The following is a 23851-nucleotide window of genomic DNA, read 5'->3' on the forward strand; positions in this document are numbered from 1 at the left end:
AAATCCTTAAAATTTTATGCAGATTTCAAATCTATTATATTTATTAAAATTCCGGAAAACTTTTATAGCCTACCCTGCATGGCTACCCTGTACCCAATATATCATAACCTAACCATGCTTGGCTACCCTGTACCCAATATATCATAACCTAACCCTGCTCGGCTACCCTGTACCCAATATATCATAACCTAACCCTGCTTGGCTACCCTGTACCCAATATATCATAACCTAACCATGCTTGGCTACCCTGTACCCAATATATCATAACCTAACCCTGCTTGGCTACCCTGTACCCAATATATCATAACCTAACCCTGCTTGGTTACCCTGTACTCAATATATCATAACCTAACCCTGCTTGGTTACCCTGTACTCAATATATCATAACCTAACCCTGCTTGGCTACCCTTGTACCCAATATATCATAACCTAACCATGCTTGGCTACCCTGTACCCAATATATCATAACCTAACTCTGCTCGGCTACCCTGTACCCAATATATCCTAACCTAACCCTGCTCGGCTACCCTGTACCAAATATATCATAACCTAACCCTGCTTGGCTACCCTGTACCCAATATATCATAACCTAACCCTGCTTGGCTACCCTGAACCCAATATATCATAACCTAACCCTGCTTGGCTACCCTGTACCCAATATATCATAACCTAACCCTGCTTGGCTACCCTGTACTCAATATATCATAACCTAACCCTGCTTGGCTACCCTGTACCCAATATATCATAACATAACCCTGCTTGACTACCCTGAACCCAATATATCATAACCTAACCCTGCTTGGCTACCCTGTACCCAATATATCATAACCTAACACTTCTCGGCTACCCTGTACCCAATATATCATAACCTAACCCTGCTTGGCTACCCTGAACCCAATATATCATAACCTAACCCTGCTTGGCTACCCTGTACCCAATATATCATAACCTAACCCTGCTTGGCTACCCTGTACCCAATATATCATAACCTAACCCTGCTCGGCTACCCTGTACCCAATATATCATAACCTAACCCTGCTTGGCTACCCTGTACCCAATATATCATAACCTAACCATGCTTGGCTACCCTGTACCCAATATATCATAACCTAACCCTGCTTGGCTACCCTGTACCCAATATATCATAACCTAACCCTGCTTGGTTACCCTGTACTCAATATATCATAACCTAACCCTGCTTGGTTACCCTGTACTCAATATATCATAACCTAACCCTGCTTGGCTACCCTTGTACCCAATATATCATAACCTAACCATGCTTGGCTACCCTGTACCCAATATATCATAACCTAACTCTGCTCGGCTACCCTGTACCCAATATATCCTAACCTAACCCTGCTCGGCTACCCTGTACCAAATATATCATAACCTAACCCTGCTTGGCTACCCTGTACCCAATATATCATAACCTAACCCTGCTTGGCTACCCTGAACCCAATATATCATAACCTAACCCTGCTTGGCTACCCTGTACCCAATATATCATAACCTAACCCTGCTTGGCTACCCTGTACTCAATATATCATAACCTAACCCTGCTTGGCTACCCTGTACCCAATATATCATAACATAACCCTGCTTGACTACCCTGAACCCAATATATCATAACCTAACCCTGCTTGGCTACCCTGTACCCAATATATCATAACCTAACACTTCTCGGCTACCCTGTACCCAATATATCATAACCTAACCCTGCTTGGCTACCCTGAACCCAATATATCATAACCTAACCCTGCTTGGCTACCCTGTACCCAATATATCATAACCTAACCCTGCTTGGCTACCCTGTACCCAATATATCATAACCTAACCCTGCTTGGCTACCCTGAACCCAATATATCATAACTTAACCCTGCTTGGCTACCCTGTACCCAATATATCATAACCTAACCCTGCTTGGCTACCCTGTACCCAATATATCATAACCTAACCATGCTTGGCTACCCTGTATCCAATATATCATAACCTAACTCTGCTCGGCTACCCTGTACCCAATATATCATAACCTAACCCTGCTTGGCTACCCTGAACCCAATATATCCTAACCTAACCCTGCTTGGCTACCCTGTACCCAATATATCATAACCTAACCCTGCTTGGCTACCCTGTACCCAATATATCATAACCTAACCCTGCTTGGTTACCCTGTACTCAATATATCCTAACCTAACCCTGCTCGGCTACCCTGTACCCAATATGTCATAACCTAACCCTGCTTGGCTACCCTGTACCCAATATATCATAACCTAACCATGCTTGGCTACCCTGTACCCAATATATCATAACCTAACCCTGCTTGGCTACCCTGTACCCAATATATCATAACCTAACCCTGCTTGCTACCCTGTACCCAATATATCATAACCTAACCATGCTTGGCTACCCTGTACCCAATATATCATAACCTAACCATGCTTGGCTACCCTGTACCCAATATATCATAACCTAACCCTGCTTGGCTACCCTGTACCCAATATATCATAACCTAACCATGCTTGGCTACCCTGTACCCAATATATCATAACCTAACCATGCTTGGCTACCCTGTACCCAATATATCATAACCTAACCATGCTTGGCTACCCTGTATCCAATATATCATAACCTAACCCGAAATAAAGTAAAAAAAAAACACTCGAAAACAGCATAATCGCTTTTTTAGAACTATTTTTTATTTGAACTAATGATCCTATATATCTGATTTTTGGAATGAGGATTCCAACAAGGGACAATTTTTGGAATGAGGATTCCAACAAGGGACAATGTTATAAGCAAGGCGTCTCTTTCACCAAGCCCTTAAATATCAGTATGTCCATAAAAAGAGTCCTGTAAATAAGCAGTTTTTTTCAACAAATTTACTTACAATTTTGTTTAGACTAAAACCTTTATATTCTTCTTACTCGGTTATGACACTTTACAAGTGTTAATGTTTGTATGTCCTACCGTTTCAAAGCAGCGTTTTTATGCATTTATGCACATTTCAAGTAACTTTAGAATGCATTAATAACCATTTTCTTTCTTTTAAATGTTTTTAAAAAAAACTATATTCATTTCGTAACATTTATTTTTGGATTGGTTAATAAAAGATCAATACATACATTTTTACATATAAATTTGGATTCTTAGTTATTATTAAAATAAGATGATTTATTTTCACTACAAAATGACCTATGTTCTAATTAATTGTATCTCATATTGGATCACTATTTTTGTCCAAATATTTTTAAATCTTTTATTCTAAATTTACGTTTAAAAATAATTTTGTACATGTTTTGCACACAATTCAAAGTTTGAATATATAGTCAATGGCCGAATTCCAGTCCTTCTGGCTTTAAGTAAATTATCAAAAAAGATATTTATTTTAGTAATTGGATAATTTCTAAAATCATGCGATTTTACAAAAAGCCAGAAGGCCTTTCAAAAGTTTCAATTTTATTCAGTCTAGCCAGGCGGAATCTTCTACCTGGATTCTATTCTATTCTTCTATCTTATTTGGACCAAAACTTGAATTCTTCTATCAATAATAATTTCCTCTTCTATTTCTCTTCTTTTTTGAAATGCTGAAATTTAATTTTTGTTTTGTTTAAAACCCTCAACATTTTTTTATATTTTATTTGAAACCTAATTCATAGAAGATGATTAAAGTCCCTCAACAGATTATGATGTATTACAATAAAATAACCAATGAGAGGCCCACATAAATTTTATTATTGGTCAATTACAGTGTTTACTGGCCTCTCATTGACTATTCTATCGTATGACATCATAATCTGTGGAGGGACTTTAATCATCTTCAATTCATATAGTCACATATAGGTTAAACTATTATCAAGTTTTTGAGCCCGTTTACTGTCCTTCTTTCACTTTTTGAAAAACATGTTTTCTGTTTTGTATTTTTTCAGCTGCTTTCTACACAGTGCGTTTGAAGGTGCTTTGACTTTTGTGTTAAAATCTAAATTGGGACATAGTGCATTTCATTATTCTAGGTTAGGTAACTTTATTTCACTTTTCAATAAAATCTAAAATGCAACCGTTTTTGAGAAAATTAGATTTGAAAATTCAAAAAGTTCAATTTTCATCCCCTAGGAATTACCGCATAATCATGACAAGTAAAGCAAAGATCGTATATTTAAAATTTTGAACAACTTTGCTTTTATGAAGTCTTTCATAAAACCTCTCTATATATGATTTATTAAAGGCTGAATTTCCATGACCTTAGTAAAGCAACTGATAAAAATGACCATGAATCAACTCACTTCAGGAGTGGTTTTACGAAGAACTTTATAAAAGCAAACTTGTTCAAAATTTTAAATAAATAAACTTTGCTTTTCTCGCTATCATTAAACCGATATGGTTCTTCTTTGCAGTTAAGCTTCTCATATTTCCAGGAAATGTGATTAACTATTTTGGAGGAGGGTGTTTCCACCCTCTCAAGAGAAAGTCCTAAAAAACTATCCGCCCACTCAAAAAGCATCACTTTTTTTTCTTTTAAAAACTAAAATAAAAATGATGGGTCGAGCAGCTAGTGAGTCTAATAAAGCACTAAATTTTTTTACCTGAATCTAAAGATTTGATGAGCATTAACGGAGAGGGGGAAAATAATACCCAACATACACAGAGAACAGAGGCTTGAGACAGTCTGGATCACTTGGGATTCCACACACATACCTTTGGAACTAAAAAGAAGCCTGTTACTGGGTTGCCCCACAAGGTTAGGGCACTGTAGGCATATTGCTCTGCATGGTTAGAGCCACTGGCAGGGTTTTTGAAGAGGAAAAAACTCCCCCCCTCCCCTTTTTTACAATTCATTTTGAAAATAATGAGAATGAGTTCAGTACTCGCATGCACTTACAGTGGCGGCATCCATAAATTTTTTTTTAAAACTTCATCATCCTTATACTAAAGTAACAGGATGTTTGTCTGTGTGTCTGTACCGAAGGATCTTGCTAACCGCTGAACATAGGTCCCGGGAAGGTTTATAACTATTTTCTTGGGGTTAGGACACCCCCAACCCCCCAAAAAATGAAAAATATCCCTTCCCCCCAAAAAATTTAAATTTTTAACTAAAATTAAAAATTATGAGGGGGAGGGGAGGGGGGGGGGGTGCACGCCCACGGCACCCCCCCCCAAAAAAAAAAAAATTTCCACCCCCAAAAATACTTTTTTTACTTTTTCTTTTAAAATCTAAAATAAGAAATTGGGTTATCAAATTCGACCCCCCCCCTCCTCAAATGCCCCTAGAGGCCTCTAGGGGCGAAGCCGCTAGTCATACATAAAGTAACAGGATTTTTGTGTGTGTGTGTCTGTCTGTCTGTACCAAAGAACTTCACTAACTGCTGAACCGATATATAATGTAGTTTCTCATAGGTCCCCAGAAATATCGCACCTCGTAAAAATATTTTTTTTTGATTTTTCATTCTAAAAGTTAAAATTAGCCGCTAGTGATAAAAAATTATTGAAAATTGTTTATACCTGCAACTGGCAAGAAATGGAGAGCATGCAACAAAATACAGGGCCAGGTGAACACAGCAGGTCAGAATATTTGGAATATCAACCAGAATTGTTTTCTTACCGGGCTGTAATAGTAAAATCATTATGAATAATGAAGCTAAATGTTTTTAATTTGCCTGAAGATATAAAAAAATATCTAAAATTTTCCTTTTCATTTTTGGCATAATGATTTTTAAAAGCGAAGCTTTTCTATAATTAGGGTCGGTCCGTACGTCCGTCCGTAACGGATAGCTTTTTTCGCTAATTTAGGCATGTTAGAATTGTCCTATGTATTTCAAACTTTGCATGGTGATTTCTATAGTAGTTAGGTACGATTTAAAAAGCGTAGCAACTCTATAATCATTACCAAAATGTCCGAACGTCCATTTTAAACATGTTGATTTTTTTTACTTTTTTAACAACAAATTTTTATGTGATCTAATCATCAGATTGAACTGATTTTTGGTATATTGATTTTGGGACAACAAAGTATAATGTAATAAACGAAGCAACTCTATAATCAACAATTTTGCTTTGACTCTTATACATTTATATTAGGATTATTCAGTTCTGACACTCTACAAGTGTTTATGTCCGTTTGTCCTACCGTTTCAGTGCTTTGCTTTTATGGATGTTGTCATCCTTGTTTACTTATCATGACCAGGGATCTTAGGGGATAAGATAATGGACGATAAATTGATGTAGAGTGTATTCTGTAGACCCCCAATGATGATAAATTGTTTGCGCTGATAGTTTGTATACTGCTCAATCAAGATTTGTTAATCTTTATACGAGAATTTGATTTTCTCGTATTCATTCGAATCCGGTGGATAGGAACCGGTTCTCATCCATACGAAAAAACTATGTCTAGCATCGTATTTTGTCCAGCTTTCTACGAATATAAAAATGTACAATCATAAGATGAAAACAAGTTGTATTTTAGCCGGTGCCTTTGGCACCTCGGGACTAAAAAAACTGGTTTTAATCTTATAATTGTACATTATATATCCGCGAAAGCTGTTTGTAATACGATGCGAGAAATAACTAATCAAACTTTTGGTACTCTGAGATAGATGTCTAATTTTCATTTTTAAAACGATTTTCCTAATTATTAAGTATCTACTCTCTAAGGGTATAGTCCCTTTCGTGGCAAAGTACCTTAAAGGGCGTTTTTTTGTATTTTTCACAGTAGCTTTCCTCCCATTTCTAGCCCCTGCGGGGCCAATTGCCTAACCCTGTGGGTCAATTACCTAACCCAATATAGTTTAGACATAGAAATTAATGATCTGCTTATTAAATTCTGACACTCTACAGGATTCGTTTGTTCTTCCTTCTGATTTTAGAGCTTCGCTTTTTATGGACGCTACACACTAAACTTATGTTGTTTACCTCTGTAGCTGTATGAGGTTTCTCTAAGACAAACCTACAGTAGATATCCGACCTTCCCTCAGAACTGTAAGGATCTATATTCGCCTCTTTCAGCTGGTTTTTCATTCGTGGATTTACAAGCAGCTCTTCTCCATGCTTGAAATAATAAAATGATAGTTTAACTACTGAATCTGCCTGATAGTTCCTAAGATCTTTAAAAGTTGAGAAAGCGTGGTCTCTAAAATTGAAAAGTGACCAGTCAAGCGCAGAAACCTTTCCCTATTCATTTTAATATAAATTAAAACAAGTGGTGGGGTTAGGCCTGGTAAGGCAATGTTATATTGGGAAAATGTTACCACCCCTGCAGGGTTAAAGGACTTAAGTGTTAGACCCCCTCCACTGCAGGGGCTAGACATAGGAAAAGAAAGTAAACCCTTTTTTTTCCCCTTATTTCATCAATAATTCTGTGGTCAAAACAATCTCTTCACTAAAGTTGCTACTAAGTACTTTTTTATACCTGGATACAGAGATCGTTGCTGGGCAGGCTGGAAGCTCTCTCCATCCTGGCAGGCTTACTGGAACTGGTCATCTGTCTCACCAGGTTGTTAGTCAATGCCTGAGAATGGCCTATAGAATATGTTCCTTCATCCCTGAAAATATAACTTAGAAGTCAAATACCAGGTAAATTTGCAGAATTTCAATTACTTTTCTTCAAGTTTTGAATGAAATTGTACATGCAATTTTGTAATGAATATATGATATACGTGGATTTATTGACAGGGGAAATTTGGCGTCAATTTAGTTTGCTAATATGGACCTCATTTATAGGTTAGTATGTTCATCCAGTAGGATGAGAGGGAAGTAATAATATATCTATTAACTGTGTATGATATCTTGTATTGCAAATCAACAAATTTGTTTCAGAAAGCCTTTTTAGGTATGAAAATTAGGAAGTTAGGAATTTTTTTACATTTGCTTTTTTTAGAAGCTTTTCTATAATTAGGGTCGGTACGTCCGTGACAGATATTGTTTTTTGGTAATTTAGGCATCCTAATTGTCCTATCGATTTTAAACTTTGCATGATGATTTCTGTAGTAGTTAGGTACGATTTAGAAAGCGTAGCATCTATATAATCGTTATCAGAATGTTCGTACGACCATTTAAACATGTTGATTTTAACTATTTTAACAACAAATTTTTATGCATTATAAAAATCCGATTAATCTGATTTTTGGAATTCCTAGGACAACAATTTACAATGTAATAAGCGAATCATCTTAATAATCAAGTCCTAAAAATGTAAGTATGTCCTTAAACATTATCCTGCATGTAAGCAGTTTTTCAACAAATTTACTTAAAAATTTGTTTCGAATTATATACATTTATATTCTGATTGTTCAGTTCTGACATTCTACAAGTTTTCATGACCGCTTTTATGGACGTTGTCATCATTGTTTAAATAACAAGGATGACAACATCCATAAAAGCGAAGCTCTGAAATGGAAGGACAAACAAACATTAACATTTGTTTGGTGTCAGAACTGAATAAACAGAATATTCATGCATATGTCTATACAAAATTGTAAGTAAATTTGTTGCAAAACTGATTAAATACATGTAAGTGTTTAAAGACATACTGACGTTTTTATGACTTGATTATAGAGATGATTCGCTTAAAACACTATACCTTGTTGTAATAGGAATCAGTATTCAAAAAATAGAATGAAAAGGATAATTTCAACATTCAAAAATTTGTTGTACAAATCAACTGTTTTAAATGGACGTACACACTTTCTGGTAACGATTATACAGTTGATGCGCTTTCTAAGTCGTACCTAACTGTTATAGGAATCAGCATGCAAAGTTTGAAATCGATAGGACAATTCTAACCTGTTTAAATTAATGAAAAAGAGCTAACTGTAACGGACGGACGGACCGACCCTAATTATAGAAAAGCTTCACTTTTAAAAGATTATAAGTAAATGTTTATTACCTCATAGCAGCTGAGTAGGCCCTTCTCTCTTTAACTATTATCTCTTTACACTAATAATTAACAAATTTAAGGGTCAATATAAATCATTTTAATAAAGTAACATGATGTGTATTTGTCTGTTTGTTTATACCGAAGGATCTCGCTAACCGCTGAACCGATCGGGTTCTGCTTAACAGGGTAGCTTCTCATAGCTCCCGAGAAGGTTTATAACTATTTTAGGGGAGGGTACCACCACCCTTCCAAGAGAAATCACACAAAAATCTAAATTTTAGAACGCAACATATATATGTATTGTGTGCAGCGGTGCCAGATGTACACATTTTGTGTGTAATGTACGCATTTTTAACTTTAGGAAAATGGACTTTTATAAGTGATGTACACATTACCAAGTAATGTACACCCCCCTCGCCCCTCTCCCCTTTTCTCTTTCCCCTTCCCCACAAATGTACACATCAAAAGACCAATGTACACATTTTTTTGTACACTTTGATCTAAAAGATATCTGGCAATTATGGTAGAGACCTAAACGCAACATAGAACTGTGATAGAACGTATTATTTAAAAAAAGAAACATTTAAAATGCCACTAGAGGCCTCTAGTGATGTAGCCGCTAGTATAATATATATTGATAATACTTAAAACATGCGTCATAACAAAATGTCCTGTATATGGATTGAAATTATTCATTGAAAAGATTGAACACTGGTATTTTGAATTAACAAATCAAAAGTCCCCAAAGTTTAAGGCTCACTAACAAAAGCATGTATTCATAAAACTTTGGGTACCAGTATGATATACACTCCAAAATACTAAAATTGTCTGACAGCCATAGAACTTTGATTTTATGACTTTTGTCTAGAAATTAATTTCCTCCATATCAAATTTAACTGAGTAGTGTGATGTGCCTGTTTATTGGCTAGGGCATTTCTTCCAATAAATTCCAGAAATTATTGGATGTGTTACACCCCACGCCTACCTGGGTAGTGGGGGTTAGACCATAGGGCACCATGTCTATCTGGGAAGGACCAATCGGGGTTGTAGTAATGTCCTAAATGATGAATTAATGGGTATTAATATTTTGATTTTCAATGATAATTTTTTTTAAAGCGAAGCTTTTCTATAATTAGGGTCGGTCCGTCTGTCCGTCCGTCACAGAGAGTTAGCTCTTTTCGTAAATTTAAACAGGTTAGAATTGTCCTATCGATTCTAAACTTTGCAGTTTTAAAAGCTATTGATCCATCTCAACCCAAGACTACTTTATCAAACTAACATCTTTGTACATCTTTGCACAATGATTCCTATAGTAGTTAGGTACAATTTAGAAAGCGTAGCAACTCTATAAGCAATACCAGAATGTCCGTACGTCCATTTTAAACATGTCGATTTTCAACTTTTTTGACAACAAATTTTTGTATGTTAAAATTATCCGATTCTTCTGATTTTTAAAAAATGATTCCTATTACAACAAGGTACAATGTTATAAGCGAAGCATCTCTATAAACAAGTCCCAAAAATGTAAGTATGTCCTTAAACAGTATCATCTATTTATGCAGTTTTGCAACAAATTTTCTTAAAATATTGTTTGTACTGATGGATTAATATTCTGTTAATTCAGTTCTGACAATCTACAAGTGTTAATGTTCGTTTGTCCTTCCATTTCAGTGCTTCGCTTTTATGGATGTTGTCATCCTTGTTTAGTTAGGAAATTATCAGGCGCTGCTCTATTCAGCCAATTAATTTGCCGAAAATTAAATATTTTGTTGCTGTAGAGTTGGCGTAAATTTTTTAAATATTTTTATAAGGAGAGAAAGAAGGGAATAGGGTTTGGGGGAAATTTTTACTTAGAATTGTTAGTCAGAATCACATTCCCTTTTCCCTGGGAAATTACATTGTCTAAAAACTTTCAGATAATCCTTTTGAAGTCGTGAGGTTTAATGTATCTTTTTGCAGGGAGTAAGGGAGGAGACAATGGATCGAATATTCAATTTTTAAGAGTCTCAGACTTTAGGTACTGGCTTAAAGGGAATGTGCATGAATTCAGCAGTTTCTGACTTACTTTGGGTACTAGAGCATCAATGCCCCGTTAACTAGCTTAGTTAATTTTTAATATAGCAGACAGACAAATTTGTCCTTTGATGACTGGTTTTAACAAATATTTTTCCCAAGAAAATGTCATTGTATATCAATGTATAGAAACTCTACTGGGATATTTATGTATTAAACGATCTAAGATCCCCTTGAATTTAGGTAGCAGTTAAATATATAATAAAATGGATGGACGAAGTTCTAAGGGTGATTTTTCTAGTGATTAATTACAGAATGTTTACTACATTGTGATGTACTGATAATTTAATTTTCTAGTAATTGATTTTTTTCTTAAAACTTATTTTGTTCTAAATTATATTACCATGATCCCTTTACAATTTTGGTCAAATTTTTTGGATAAATCTGGTTTTCATTGCATTTCAGTGAAAACTCTTAAATTGAATTAATTACCCATTGTCCCCTCCCTTACTCCCTGATCTTTTTGACCATGTACGATAATAAATTAATAATAAACTATTTATTTTATATTACCCAATCTGAATTGTCTTCAGGGCCAGATTGAAATTCTGCCAGATTTAGTGAACATAGAGAATCCTAAAATAATAGATTTACAGTATAGATGTATAAAGAGCTTAATACATCATTTCCAATTGCAAAGACCTAAAGCTCTGAAGACAAGAAATAATTTCATTAAACTATGCTTTCTAAATTTAGCTGTTTAATGCTTTCTTTTGCTTTTTGAAAAAGAAAGGAACAATTTTAGTGAAAATTTGTCATTTCTGTCCAAACTTATGTAAAATATTTAAAACTTCCAATATCAATTTCTCATAACTAGGCTCCTGACTATAAAATTATATTCATAATCACCCCAAAATTTTTTTTTTATAATATATATATTACTTTAATCCTAAAATTATTAAAGTTTTTGTTTGGCTGACAAGATCCATCCAAACAACCATACCCCCACCCCCCCCCCATGAATAGTTTATCTCAAAAAATAGAGAGCTACTGATGGGTCATGGGAAGGTTTTTAGCTATTTTTTGGGGGAGAGTATCACCACCCACCCAAGAAAAGCATAACTAACCCCATCTAGCGAAGGACAAAGTATTTTTTTGGTAAACAGCTGAACTTAACATATATAGATTGAAAGGAAAGCATGTTATGTGCCCCTAGAGGCATTTAGAGGCCGTTAATCATTTATATGTTTTCAAAAATAATTTTTTCTCTCATTATTTTTACATGGATAGTTATGTAATATCGAGGATTATCTGGTTAAAAATATCTGTGCTTACCTCATATTCTAAATCTGTAAATTCTTCGAGTTGACGGCTAAAAAAGGATATTAAGTAGAGATATTACAAAATATTTTTGGATTTTCCATAAACATATCTATATTTGGTAGACTGGATAAAGTATTAAATGGGCTGCTACCATTTTTACCCCTAGCAAAATTACAGCAGCTGTTTTTTTGACAAATATTGGGTGTGTTTTTGTCAATTTCGTTTTTTGCTGTATTTTTTGCAATATCTTTTTATCCATTGTCAAAATTACACCTTTACTGCTGTCATAATCTGTATTACTATTAAATCTGTAAAAACGTCCATTTGTTGTTTAAAGATAATTTATACTGCAGCTATTGTGACATTAATAAAAAGAACAGGTGAAATGCATTGACCGTTATTTATGTGCAAATGCACAGGTTTAACATTAAGACAAAGGTTGTGCAAATAAAGTATGGTTTTCTGTTGTATAACAGCCTTCCCTCCTTGAAGGACCAAATGTTAAGTTTAAATGGATGATAATTATTGTTATACCTGGAATAATTTGCTTGAGTCCAATGCACACTTAAACCTGAATAATAGAGTATAATTAAAAATTCTTTTCTTGTTATTACATCAGCATATATTTTAATCTTTAAAATATCTTCTCGTATTCATTCGAATCCGGTGGATAGGAACCGGTTCCCATCCATACAAAAAAACTATGTCTAGCATCGTATTATATCCAGCTTTTAGCCCCGAGGTGCCGAAGGCCGCGGAAAGCCGTTTATAATACGATGCGAGAAATAACTATTAACTACGCCAAGTCTCTACAGGCTTTTCCCCATGAGAATGATGGAATAATCCCATAGTTGATGATGATTGTCAGGAATAAAAAAATATCTTTATATTCAGTTTAACCTGTGGTGGGTTATTACAGCTTTACTTAAATTTTTCTGGAGGGAGTGTCCCAACCCTTCTGAAAATAGCCTAAAACAAGGGTTCCTTACCTTTGCTCTTTTCATCCTTATTGCTTCTATTTTCCATGTCCCTATAAATTATAACAACCTCATTTCTACGTTATTATACCACAAATATCAAAATTAAAATTAGTTCTTTTTGTTATGATTTTTATAATTTGTAAAATAATTTTCAATAATTTCTTAAATTAATAGGTTACTACTATACAACTAGTCACCTTTCAAAAGCTGGATTTGTAAAGGCAGCTGAAGTACTGGGCATTGGTAATCCATTAGAAGATTGGATTGTTTGTTGTCTTTCAATGCGTTTCTTACTGTCAGCTGACATTAGCTTAGTTCTAACTTGTTTAACAGTAGCATTTGGATCAGAAGGAGTTATTTTATCATCTTTTACATTTTGTTTTCCCTGAGATTTGGTTTGGCCATCTTTGTTCAATAGCGTCACACTTTGATCCGCAGATTTTGGCCTAGTAGGGTCAGACAGTGTACCAGCTGGTATGATCACGTGGTTACCAGCTGATTTTGAATTTAATTCATGAAGTTTTGTACCGGAAGGATCCGTTAATCCCTCAACTGTGGGTATATCAGTTAAAGGAACTGAGGACGTTTCTGTGACTTTTCTTTTCAAACAAGATCTAAAAGGAAAATCTATAATCCGGAATGTCTCTAGGGGCACTTGTTACATTGTGGGAGAGTGAGGGGGGGAAGGGGTAGAACCTTCAATTTTAATTTAAAAAAATGAAAAGTAACTAAATTGGAGCATGGGTATTATTTCCAAGGGCGATTTGCTTAGGAGGGTGGTGGCACCCTCCCCCCAAATAGTTATCAACCTTCTGCTACATCGTAAATTAGAACCATATCGGTTCAGCGGTTAGCTAGATCCTTCTGTACACAAAGTTAGACAGACACACATCCTGTTACTTTTATAAAATGATGATATACTATACTAATACACTTTATACATACCTTGCTTGAAAGTCAGCTTCCTCTGTTTGTTTCAACCTTAATCCATGTCCAATATTTTCAATATCTACATATAATAAAATTACAATATGTAAAATAAAATTTACATTTTTAAAAGCGAAGCTTTTCTATAATTAGGGTCGGCCCGTCTGTACGTCCGTCCGTCCGTAACTGATGGCCTTTTTTGTTAATTTAGGCATGTTAGAATTGTCCTATCGATTCTAAACTTTGCATGATGATTCTTATAGTAGTTAGGTACAATTAAGAAAGCGTAGCAACTCTATAAACAATACCAGAATGTTCGTACGTCCATTTTAAACATGTCGATTTTTAACTTTTTTGACAACACATTTTTGTATGTTAAAATTATCCAATTCTTCTGATTTTTTGAAAACTGATTCCTATTACAACAAGGTACAATGTTATAAGCGAAGCATCTCTATAAACAAGTCCCAAAAATATAAGTATGTCCTTAAACAGTATCATCTATTTATGCAGTTTTGCAACAAATTTTCTTAAAATATTGTTTGTACTGATGCATTAATATTCTGCTAATTCAGTTCTGACAATCTACAAGTGTTAATGTTCGTTTGTCCTTCCATTTCAGAGCTTCGCTTTTATGAATGTTGTCATCCTTGTTTTACTAAAATTTCTTTTTTAGACTATTGCAATTGTTTACCTGACAGGGGGATTTCTTTAGAAATAGCTCCATTTTCCTTAAATTTCAAGTAGTTTTAGGAGAAAGCTCAAAGTGTCATGTGTGACGTCATAAAAAAACGTCTATAAAGGAGGGATGAGAGGAGAAGTGGAAAAGGACACCCCTTAAAAAAGAGATGGATTTTTATAACGTCACACATAACATTTTGAGCTTTCTTAGTTTTAATTGATCTCAAAGATAAATTAAGGATTAAGTGCAGTTCATGGTAAAATGTTCGTGGTAATGATTGTCTCCGAAAATGTATGAAGTTTAGAGACCACTAGCTGTAAAAGGCTTAATGTACATGTCAGGCCACGCTCCGTGCTAAGCGCTATTTAAAAATCCTCTAAATAGTCTTAAATTACCAAGATCCAATGATGCACAGAGAAAGCTTCACTAAGGAAAAACGCATAAAATAAGTATTATTTGCGCATTTAAGTGCGATGTGAGATAACAATTTAGTTTATAGATTTTTGGAGATGATCACTACCTGGAACATTTTACCGTAAACTGCACTAGATCCGAAATTAGATCATTACATGTAATAAAACATTGTCAGCATAGGATGTATATAATACATTAATGCCAACTACTCATTGTTGGAAAATATTTTTAAATAGAGGAATTGCTATATTTTGGCCAGGCCTAAATTAAGAATTGTATAATGTTGATTTCCCTGACGCTTACATGCGCCTGACGGGCGGCTGCCGAGTCCTGGTTATTTTACCTGTTCAGAATTTTCTAGCTGGTGTTTAATTTTATTATGAAGGTTTCTTGGCCGGAATATTTTGAATAATAAAGTATTATTTCTTCCTTTCTATAAACATACAATACAATTATAAAGAGTGTTGAACAAAAAACAATATCTTTATTCTATATGTTTATTTTTAAGTTTTATGTCTTAATACTTTGGTGGATATTCAGAAATAAATAAAGGTTAATCTTTTAAGCTTTCTATTCTTACAAAATCTTTCGATCTAAATACAGATTAAAATTATCCTAAGACTTTTTAAAAAGCAGCCTAAAACCATCCCTGCACTTTTGCAAGACTTCCCTGAATTATAGAACTCAATCGGTTATGTGGCAAGTTATATCTTAACAAACAAAAAACAACAAAAAACTTATTTACATAGGATATATCACCTTTTCAAGAAAAGGCTCAAAACCAAGATAATTAAATATTTAATATATTCAATAGGATATATAAGTTGGAAGGAATTTTAATGTTAGAGGCAGATTTGAAAAATTCATCAAATTTTAAGGATTTTTTTTTAAAATTCGTTTTTGTATAATTCTTTATCTAAAAGCGGAAATACAATTTAAGTTCATAAATTTTGACCAAAAGGATAGGTGGATTGTAAACTACCTGCGCTCTAATTGGTTGAATGATGCACGGCACTTAAGCTTCTCCAATCAGAGCACAGATAGTTTACCATCCACCAATCACAGATGTCAAAATTAATTAACTTAAATTGTATTTCCGCTTTTAGGAACCTAGTAATAGTTTCTAACTTTTTATCTTAGTGACGTAACAAAAATCGAAGGATGAGAGGGAGGTGGGATAGGAAACCCCCAAAAAAGAGATGGATTTTTGTTACGTCACAAAGATAAAAAGTTAGACACTATTACTTGGTTCACTTTTAGATAAAGAATTATACAAAAAACGAATTTTATAAAAAAAATTCCTTAAAATTTGATGCAGATTTCAAATCTCCCTCTAACATTTAAATTCTTTCCAACTTATATATCTTAAATTATTCAATAGTGTATGTTCCTTGACTGAGTATACTATCATCCTTGTTTTGGGATTTTCTGGTCTAAAACAGTTCATCTGATTATTTCAAAAGATGTATCTAGGTTAATTAAACCCGAGGCATTAGCGTAATTGGTATGTTTTTTTGCTTGCTGTATATTAAGTTTTAAGTTTAAGTTTGGGCCAAACTATATAATAATAGAAGTTTTATATACTGCTGCTATGTCAGGTGCGTGATACTAATTGTAAAAATGCCTTGGCCCTTAAAAAATAGAAGCAATAGAACAACCCATTACCACGCACAGTTAGGACTCCCAGACAAAGGATCGTGGAATTAAAGAGCTGGTTGTCTGTTGGATGTTTCACCACCTTACATCCCGGGTGTTTCAATATAGAAATAGTTATTGAAACCTTTTAGGATAAGGTAGATCTAAGAAAAGACAAGAATGACAACATCCATAAAAGCGAAGCTTTGAAATGGAAGGACAAACGAACATTAACACTTAAACAAACACTTGTAAGTAAATTTGTTGCAAAACGGCATAAATAGATGATACTGTTTAAGGACATACTTACATTTTTAGGACTTGTTTATAGAGATGCTTTGCTTATAACATTGTACCTTGTTGTAATAGGAATCAGTTTTTAAAAAAATGAGAAGGATCGGATAATTTTAACATACGATAGTTTGTTGTCATAAAAATTTAAAATCGACATTTTTCAAATAGACGTACGGACATTCTGGTATTGATTGTAGAGTTGCTACGCTTTCTGAATTGTACCTAACTACTACAGGAATCATCATGCAAAGTGTGGAATCGATAGGACAATTCTAACCGGTTTAAATTAACGAAAAGAACTAACTCTCTATGACAAACGGACGGACCGACCCTAATTATAAAGCTTCGCTTTTAAAAATGTATATAACATAAAAGAGCTAACTTTTTATGACGGACGGACGGACCGACCCTAATTATAGAAAAGCTTCGCTTTTAAAAATGTATATAACATAAAAGATATACTTACGGGACATTAATTGCTTCAGACTTCTTTTCTTCAAAATAACATTTCAAAGTGTTATAGCCCACCATTGATAAACAAGCCTAAAAACATGAATTCACACATTTTTTTTTGAGGGGTTAAGGTGCCTTCCTATATTAGTTTGAAACCTTTTGTGGACCTCTATAAAAAGCCTCACTGTAAAGAGAGCCATATCAGTTCAGCAATTTGCGAAATCTTTCGGTTCAAAAACTCAAGAATAGTTATTTCTTTCATTGTATTATAAACAGCTTTCCGCAGATATAGAATGTACAATTATTAGATTAAAACTAGTTTTAATTTTATGATTGTACATTTCTATATTCGTAGAAAACTGGATATAATACTGTGGTAGGCGGCATACGGACAAGCCTTTTCCAGAGTATGCGATGCTCCGTGTTTACCAAATCACACCCCGGCGTTAATCCCAGCTTATCACCATTCTATCCAGCCCCTCTCTGGGCATTGTCTACACATCAGAGGCGGCGGTCAATTTGGACACCGCTGATAATGGGAGGGGCGATGCCCCTCTCCCCTTCATGCCCCCAGCAACCTACCCTTTTCCGGGAGATGTCTACCTTCCCCCTTACGGGAACCTACCACTCTACTGCTCACCTGAATGGGGCTCCGCCCCATCTCCCCCACACCCTCTTCTACCTAACCCAATTATCATCTATTTTGTATATAAACTAGTAACCTTATTATAAATGTATTCAGTTCAAATATATCTCTTTAACAGTAACTACTTGTAGTTCTTTATTGATAGAATCCTTAAAGGCTAGGGGCTCTTTTGAATCGAACTCGCGTTGTAGGGTTGAAACGCTTCACCCTACCACAATACGATGCTAGACATAGTTTTTTCGTATGGATGAGAACCGGTTCCTATCCACCGGATTCGAATAAATACGAGAAAGAATTTTAATTAAAATTATTCAAATTTTATTTAAAAATTTCTATGATATAATAAAAATCTTACCATTATTCTAAAGGCAGTGAAAATAGGCCAACATCCATCCTAAAAAAGGAAAAACAAGGATGACAACCTCCTTAAGTAGCAAAGCAACAAAAATCATTGTTGGACAAAAAAACAGTGGAAGTAATAGTTTAGTAAAATAAAAATAACTATTTAGAACATAAAAAAATCAGGAAACATTTTTAAAAGCGAAGCTTTTCTATAATTAGGGTCGGTCCGTACGTCTGTCAGTACGTTCGTCCGTTACTGTTAGCTCTTCTCGTTAATTTAAACAGGTTTGAATTGTCCTATCGATTTCAAATTTTGCATACTGATTTCTATAGCAGTAAGGTACGACTTAGAAAGCGCATCAACTCTATAATCGTTACCAGAAAGTCCGTACGTCCATTTAAAACAAACTGATTTTTTATTTTTACTGATTTTTTGAATACTGATTCCTATTACAACAAGGTATAGTGTTATGGGCGAAGCATCTCTATAATATTAATCATGCCTTAAAAACGTCAGTATGTCCTCAAGCAGTAACATGTATTTGATCAGTTTTGCATCAAATTTACTTACAATTTTGTATGGACATATGCAGCTTTAATAGTCAGTATATTAAGTTCTGACACTCTTTGCGTGTTAATGTTCGTTTGTCCTTCCATTTCAGAGCTTCGCTTTTATGGATGTTGTTATTCTTGTTTTTATATCAATAGGTAGCATGAACGATATTTTATCTATCTATCTTTAAGAGTATTCGGGAAAAAAACATTTCACCCATATCGATAAGAATGGACTAGTGGAGAGACAAACTGAATAACAATTTTATTTTATCTGAGGTGGATTCTTAAAAAAAAATTACCCCACTAATCGCTTAGTAGGGCAAAATTGTTTTCGTGAAAAATCCACCAAAATCACATTAAAAATCTACAAAAATTAATCAAAATCATAGAAGGGTAATTAACATAAGATTTTATTTAATTCTTGTAGATTTTTATGTGATTTTGGAGGATTTTTCACGAAATAATTTTGCCCCACTAAGCGATTAGTGGGGCAAATTTTTTTTAAGAATCCACCTCTGGTTTAAGAAATATAAGATATATAAGAGAGGCTAAATAAAACATATGCAAACAAAACAAGTGCAAAAGTTATTATATTATGTAGTTTAAAAATAAATGTAAAAGTCCTACCAGGTGAATAATGACAGGTTGCTCCTGGCAACATCCAGGTAAACTACAACTTATTTAGAAATCTTACCAGGTGAATAACGTCAGGTTGCTCCTAACAACATCCAGGTAAACTACAAATTATTAAGAAATCTTACCAGGTGAATAATGGCAGGTTGCTCCTGGCAACATCCAGGTAAACTACAACTTATTTAGAAATCTTACCAGGTAAATGATGGCAGGTTGCTCCTGGCAACATCCAGGTAAACTACAACTTATTTAGAAATCTTACCAGGTAAATGATGGCAGGTTGCTCCTGGCAACATCCAGGTAAACTACAACTTATTTAGAAATCTTACCAGGTAAATGATGGCAGGTTGCTCCTGGCAACATCCAGATAAACTACAACTTATTTGGAAATCTTACCAGGTAAATGATGGCAGGTTGCTCCTGGCAACATCCAGGTAAACTACAACTTATTTAGAAATCTTACCAGGTAAATGATGACAGGTTGCTCCTGGCAACATCCAGGTAAACTACAACTTATTTTGAAATCTTACCAGGTAAATGATGGCAGGTTGCTCCTGGCAACATCCAGGTAAACTACAACTTATTTAGAAATCTTACCAGGTAAATGATGGCAGGTTGCTCCTGGCAACATCCAGGTAAACTACAACTTATTTAGAAATCTTACCAGGTAAATGATGGCAGGTTGATCCTGGCAACATCCAGGTAAACTACAACTTATCGTACTAAAAAACCAACCCTCAACTAAAATAAATACATGTCTTAATTTTTTTTGTATTTAACAATGAATCTAGGGATTTGGTACTTTTCCTTTAGGTGCCAATCGATCACTAATCCCTCTCCCCAAATGTTGAAATAAATTGAAAATAAGTGAGATTTACACTTTTTTCATACTATTGCAAACCTAAGATGCCCTAACCCGATTAATTTTATGGAAAACGCCAAAGGATTTAACAAAAATATCATTGAGACTATATTTTTTTTCTAATCTAGATTTAAGTTTATATTTATTTTTCTAAAATCAAATGCGTAGTTGAGGTCAAAGAAACAAAAAAAAACTATTTTATTCAGGGATCTTAAGGGATAAGAAAAAGTACAATAAATTGATATACATTGAACAACCACAATTATGATGTACAAAATTACCCTTCTAAATAGTTAAAAATAAAGAATAGAAAACCTTGGATAATGCTAGTTTGGTAATAAGCAATCAAGATCTTATAAAATTTCTCAAAGTTTTAAGCCAACAAATAATATGAAATATATGAAATAACCTGTCAAAATTGAAACTTACCAATAGAAAATATAGTGAAAGGCAACCAGGGAAGCAGAGTTGTTAACAATCCATATTCTAATTCTAGAAAAAATATATTTTAGGTTTTGACTTAAAAATAGACGATTACAAAACTAAAATAATCTTAAATTATATTTAAAACAAGGATGACAACATCCAAAAAGAGACGTTATAAAAACGGTAAAGGACAAACGAATATAATCACTTCTCAGAGTCTCAGAACTGAAATAGCAGAATATGAATGTTTGAGTCTAAACAAAATTGTAACCTAATTTGTTGCAAAACTGCATAAATTCAGAATATAGACTAAAATTATTCTAGATATGCTTTACTTAAAACAGTGTACCTTGTTGAAATATGAATATATATTAAAAAATGGTATGACTATATCACATAAAAATTATTATTAAAAAACTTTCAAATTATGGTATGAATTGAACATTCTGGCAACAATCATAGAGTTGTTACGCTTTCTACAAAACGGACGGACTTCAATCATCTGTAAAACTCGTACCGTTGATATTTATAAGAAGTATAAAAACAATGACCCATTCTTCAAAATAAAGAATAGAACCAAAAGCAAAGCTGTAATAGTAACAAAGATGGCCATAACCCTAAATAAACGATATTATTATTAGTAGCGAAGCTACTATATAATTCACTTTGTCCGTCAGTCTGTCAGTCCGTCCGTTATACTATGGGGAAAACGTTATTTTCTCGGCTCCTATTCAAGATAGACAGCTGATATTTTTAGTGAAGATTCCTATGACATATGCCCATCTAATCTTTACATTTGTTTGTCCATCTGTATGTTACTAGATTTTCAAGATTTTGTGATTTTCACAATTCCTAGTCAAGATAAAAGGCTGAAACTTTCAGAGATTAATCTATTTTACATTTAAAGTATTTTCACCAAGTTTTATTAAGATTTGTTTTTTAATTGGGGGTGCTAGATCGATTCCTAGATTTTTAGGTTTTTGTAATTTTCTCTATTCCTATTCAGGATTGGTGGCTGAAATTATCAGGGATTGAATATGCTCATATTCTACATATTTCCATAAAGTTTCATTAAGATTTGTCTATTTATTGCGGTGCTATATTGATTCCTAAATTTTAAGTTTTCATGATTCAAAGGTTGCGTGATTTTAAAGGTTTCGTGATTTTCCTATTTTATCAGGTTTACTGCAAAATAGTAAATTTTCTCAGATTTCCATTCAAAATTTTTGAGCTTCGCTACTTACGTTTGACTATTTCAAAGATGAATCAAAACTTACCATAATAATTAGAAAGTGTAAAACAACGGCAACAGATCTTAAAGCCAGCTGTGATGTTCTAGAATTATTATTCTCTTGATTTAATTTTACTTTTGAGGATCTCAGAATTGAGTCATGTTGGAGTACAGAAACCTTACTAAATGCTAAATTATGAAATCTAATAACCGACACAAAATTTGAGGTTAAAAAGTTATGCATTTTGCATGCATTGATGATACCCTGGTGTCTCAAAAAAATAAATATAGCTTAAAAATGGACTTATAATGGAGAACTTTAAGAATAGTTCAAAAGTTTAAGACAGAATTTGTCTTATTTTTTCCCTATTTTCTCCAACTGTTTAAGACACTTTTTAAAGATAATTTCCGTTGGAATTTTAACGGAAATTCTCACTAATAAGGACTATTCGAAATTTTAAGAAGAGTAAAATAGGAAAATGAACTAAAACACCACCTGTTTTATTATTATCCTAAATTTTCAGGATAGCCCATAAACTAACACAAATTTGAAAAAGCAGGGGTGATTAATAATTTTCATATTTTTTGGAAAGAAAAAACAAATTTAAATTTAGATTTTATGAATATTTAGAATTTTTAATCTAAATGATAACAAATATTAAGCCCTGAAAAAGTGTTACCCTCCCCCCCTCTAAGTTTTATTGCATATACCCCACTTCTCTTATACTACCTTTCCCTTTTTATCAATGTCTACTCCCTTTTAATCCCATTTCCTCCTTTCTCACCCCCTCCTTCCTCTAAATACCCCCCAACCCCTTCCTTATTCCACCCCCCCTATTATCTCCTTCATCTACCCCCTACCCCTCCTTCTTTTACCCCCCGCCTCTCTTTCATGTACCCCCTACCCCTCCTTCTTTTACTTCCCTCCCATTCCTCATTCCATCCCCGCCCCTTCTTGATTTATCCCCTTGCTTGATCTAATTGTGTGTAGGGGGTGTCCACACCCCCTTGAAATTGAAATAGGGAACGCCTCCCTTCCCCTTTTTTCATCCCAAAAAAGAAGAAGTCTCACACCCCCTGGCAAATCCCTTTATACTCCCTTCCCTTCTTACCCTTTCATAAAATCTTCTTAAACAATAATATAAAGAAATTTGAAAAATATTTAATTTGAAAAAATGATTCCAAACATCTTAACTAAAATAACATTATATAAATAACAACAATCAATATTAACAATTAGAATATAATAAACACAAATTTTAATTCTATAAACTATCTTCAACACTTCTGATGATTTCAATATTTTCTTCCTTTTTCTTTATTTATGTTATAAATAAAATTATATTCCATAGATTGTGAACTAATACTTATTATAAAATCATTAGCTGAATAAGATAATAAGGAGTAGCCCTTTTAGGAAATATTTTATTTAAGACTTTAAAATAAAATGAATATCTAAATTTGTCGAAATTCAAAAGCATAAAACAATTATAAATTCATCTAATTCATCAAATATTTGAATTAAAAAGAAATCATAATTTATTTTATACTCTTGCATATATGTAATGA

General features: G+C 33.8%; 1 protein-coding gene across 1 annotated transcript; it reads right to left on the reverse strand.

Annotated features, from left to right (window-relative positions):
* Nucleotides 1-3312: 3312 nt before the first annotated feature.
* On the reverse strand, nucleotides 3313-22526 carry LOC145324117 (uncharacterized). Its single transcript, XM_080166745.1, has 22 exons — nucleotides 22329-22526; nucleotides 21569-21668; nucleotides 21055-21117; nucleotides 20428-20504; nucleotides 18589-18627; nucleotides 17601-17677; nucleotides 16830-16836; nucleotides 15549-15638; nucleotides 14804-14840; nucleotides 14128-14191; nucleotides 13380-13796; nucleotides 13192-13232; nucleotides 12737-12773; nucleotides 12215-12251; nucleotides 11453-11515; nucleotides 9852-9923; nucleotides 8876-8925; nucleotides 7400-7532; nucleotides 6904-7038; nucleotides 5497-5600; nucleotides 4581-4700; nucleotides 3313-3584 (listed from the first exon to the last, which is right to left on the reverse strand). Exons 1-22 carry the CDS (start codon nucleotides 22524-22526, stop codon nucleotides 3542-3544), a joined length of 2004 nt encoding a protein of 667 aa, XP_080022871.1. The 3' UTR covers nucleotides 3313-3541.
* Nucleotides 22527-23851: the final 1325 nt, after the last annotated feature.

This window comes from Acartia tonsa, chromosome 7 (assembly GCF_053477335.1).
Source record: "Acartia tonsa isolate MP-2025a chromosome 7, ASM5347733v1, whole genome shotgun sequence".
Classification (NCBI taxonomy): domain Eukaryota; kingdom Metazoa; phylum Arthropoda; class Copepoda; order Calanoida; family Acartiidae; genus Acartia; species Acartia tonsa.

Bases quoted from the DNA above. Each gene is read 5' to 3' on its own strand.
- LOC145324117 (XM_080166745.1), bottom strand. From the start codon at position 22,526: ATGCATAACTTTTTAACCTCAAATTTTGTGTCGGTTATTAGATTTCAT. The intron at 14,841-15,548 runs GTAAAATAACCA...TTGAAATTTAAG, and splicing joins AGCTAGAAAATTCTGAACAG to GAAAATGGAGCTATTTCTAA. The intron at 7,533-8,875 runs GTAATAAACATT...TTATATTTTCAG, and splicing joins GCCTACTCAGCTGCTATGAG to GGATGAAGGAACATATTCTA.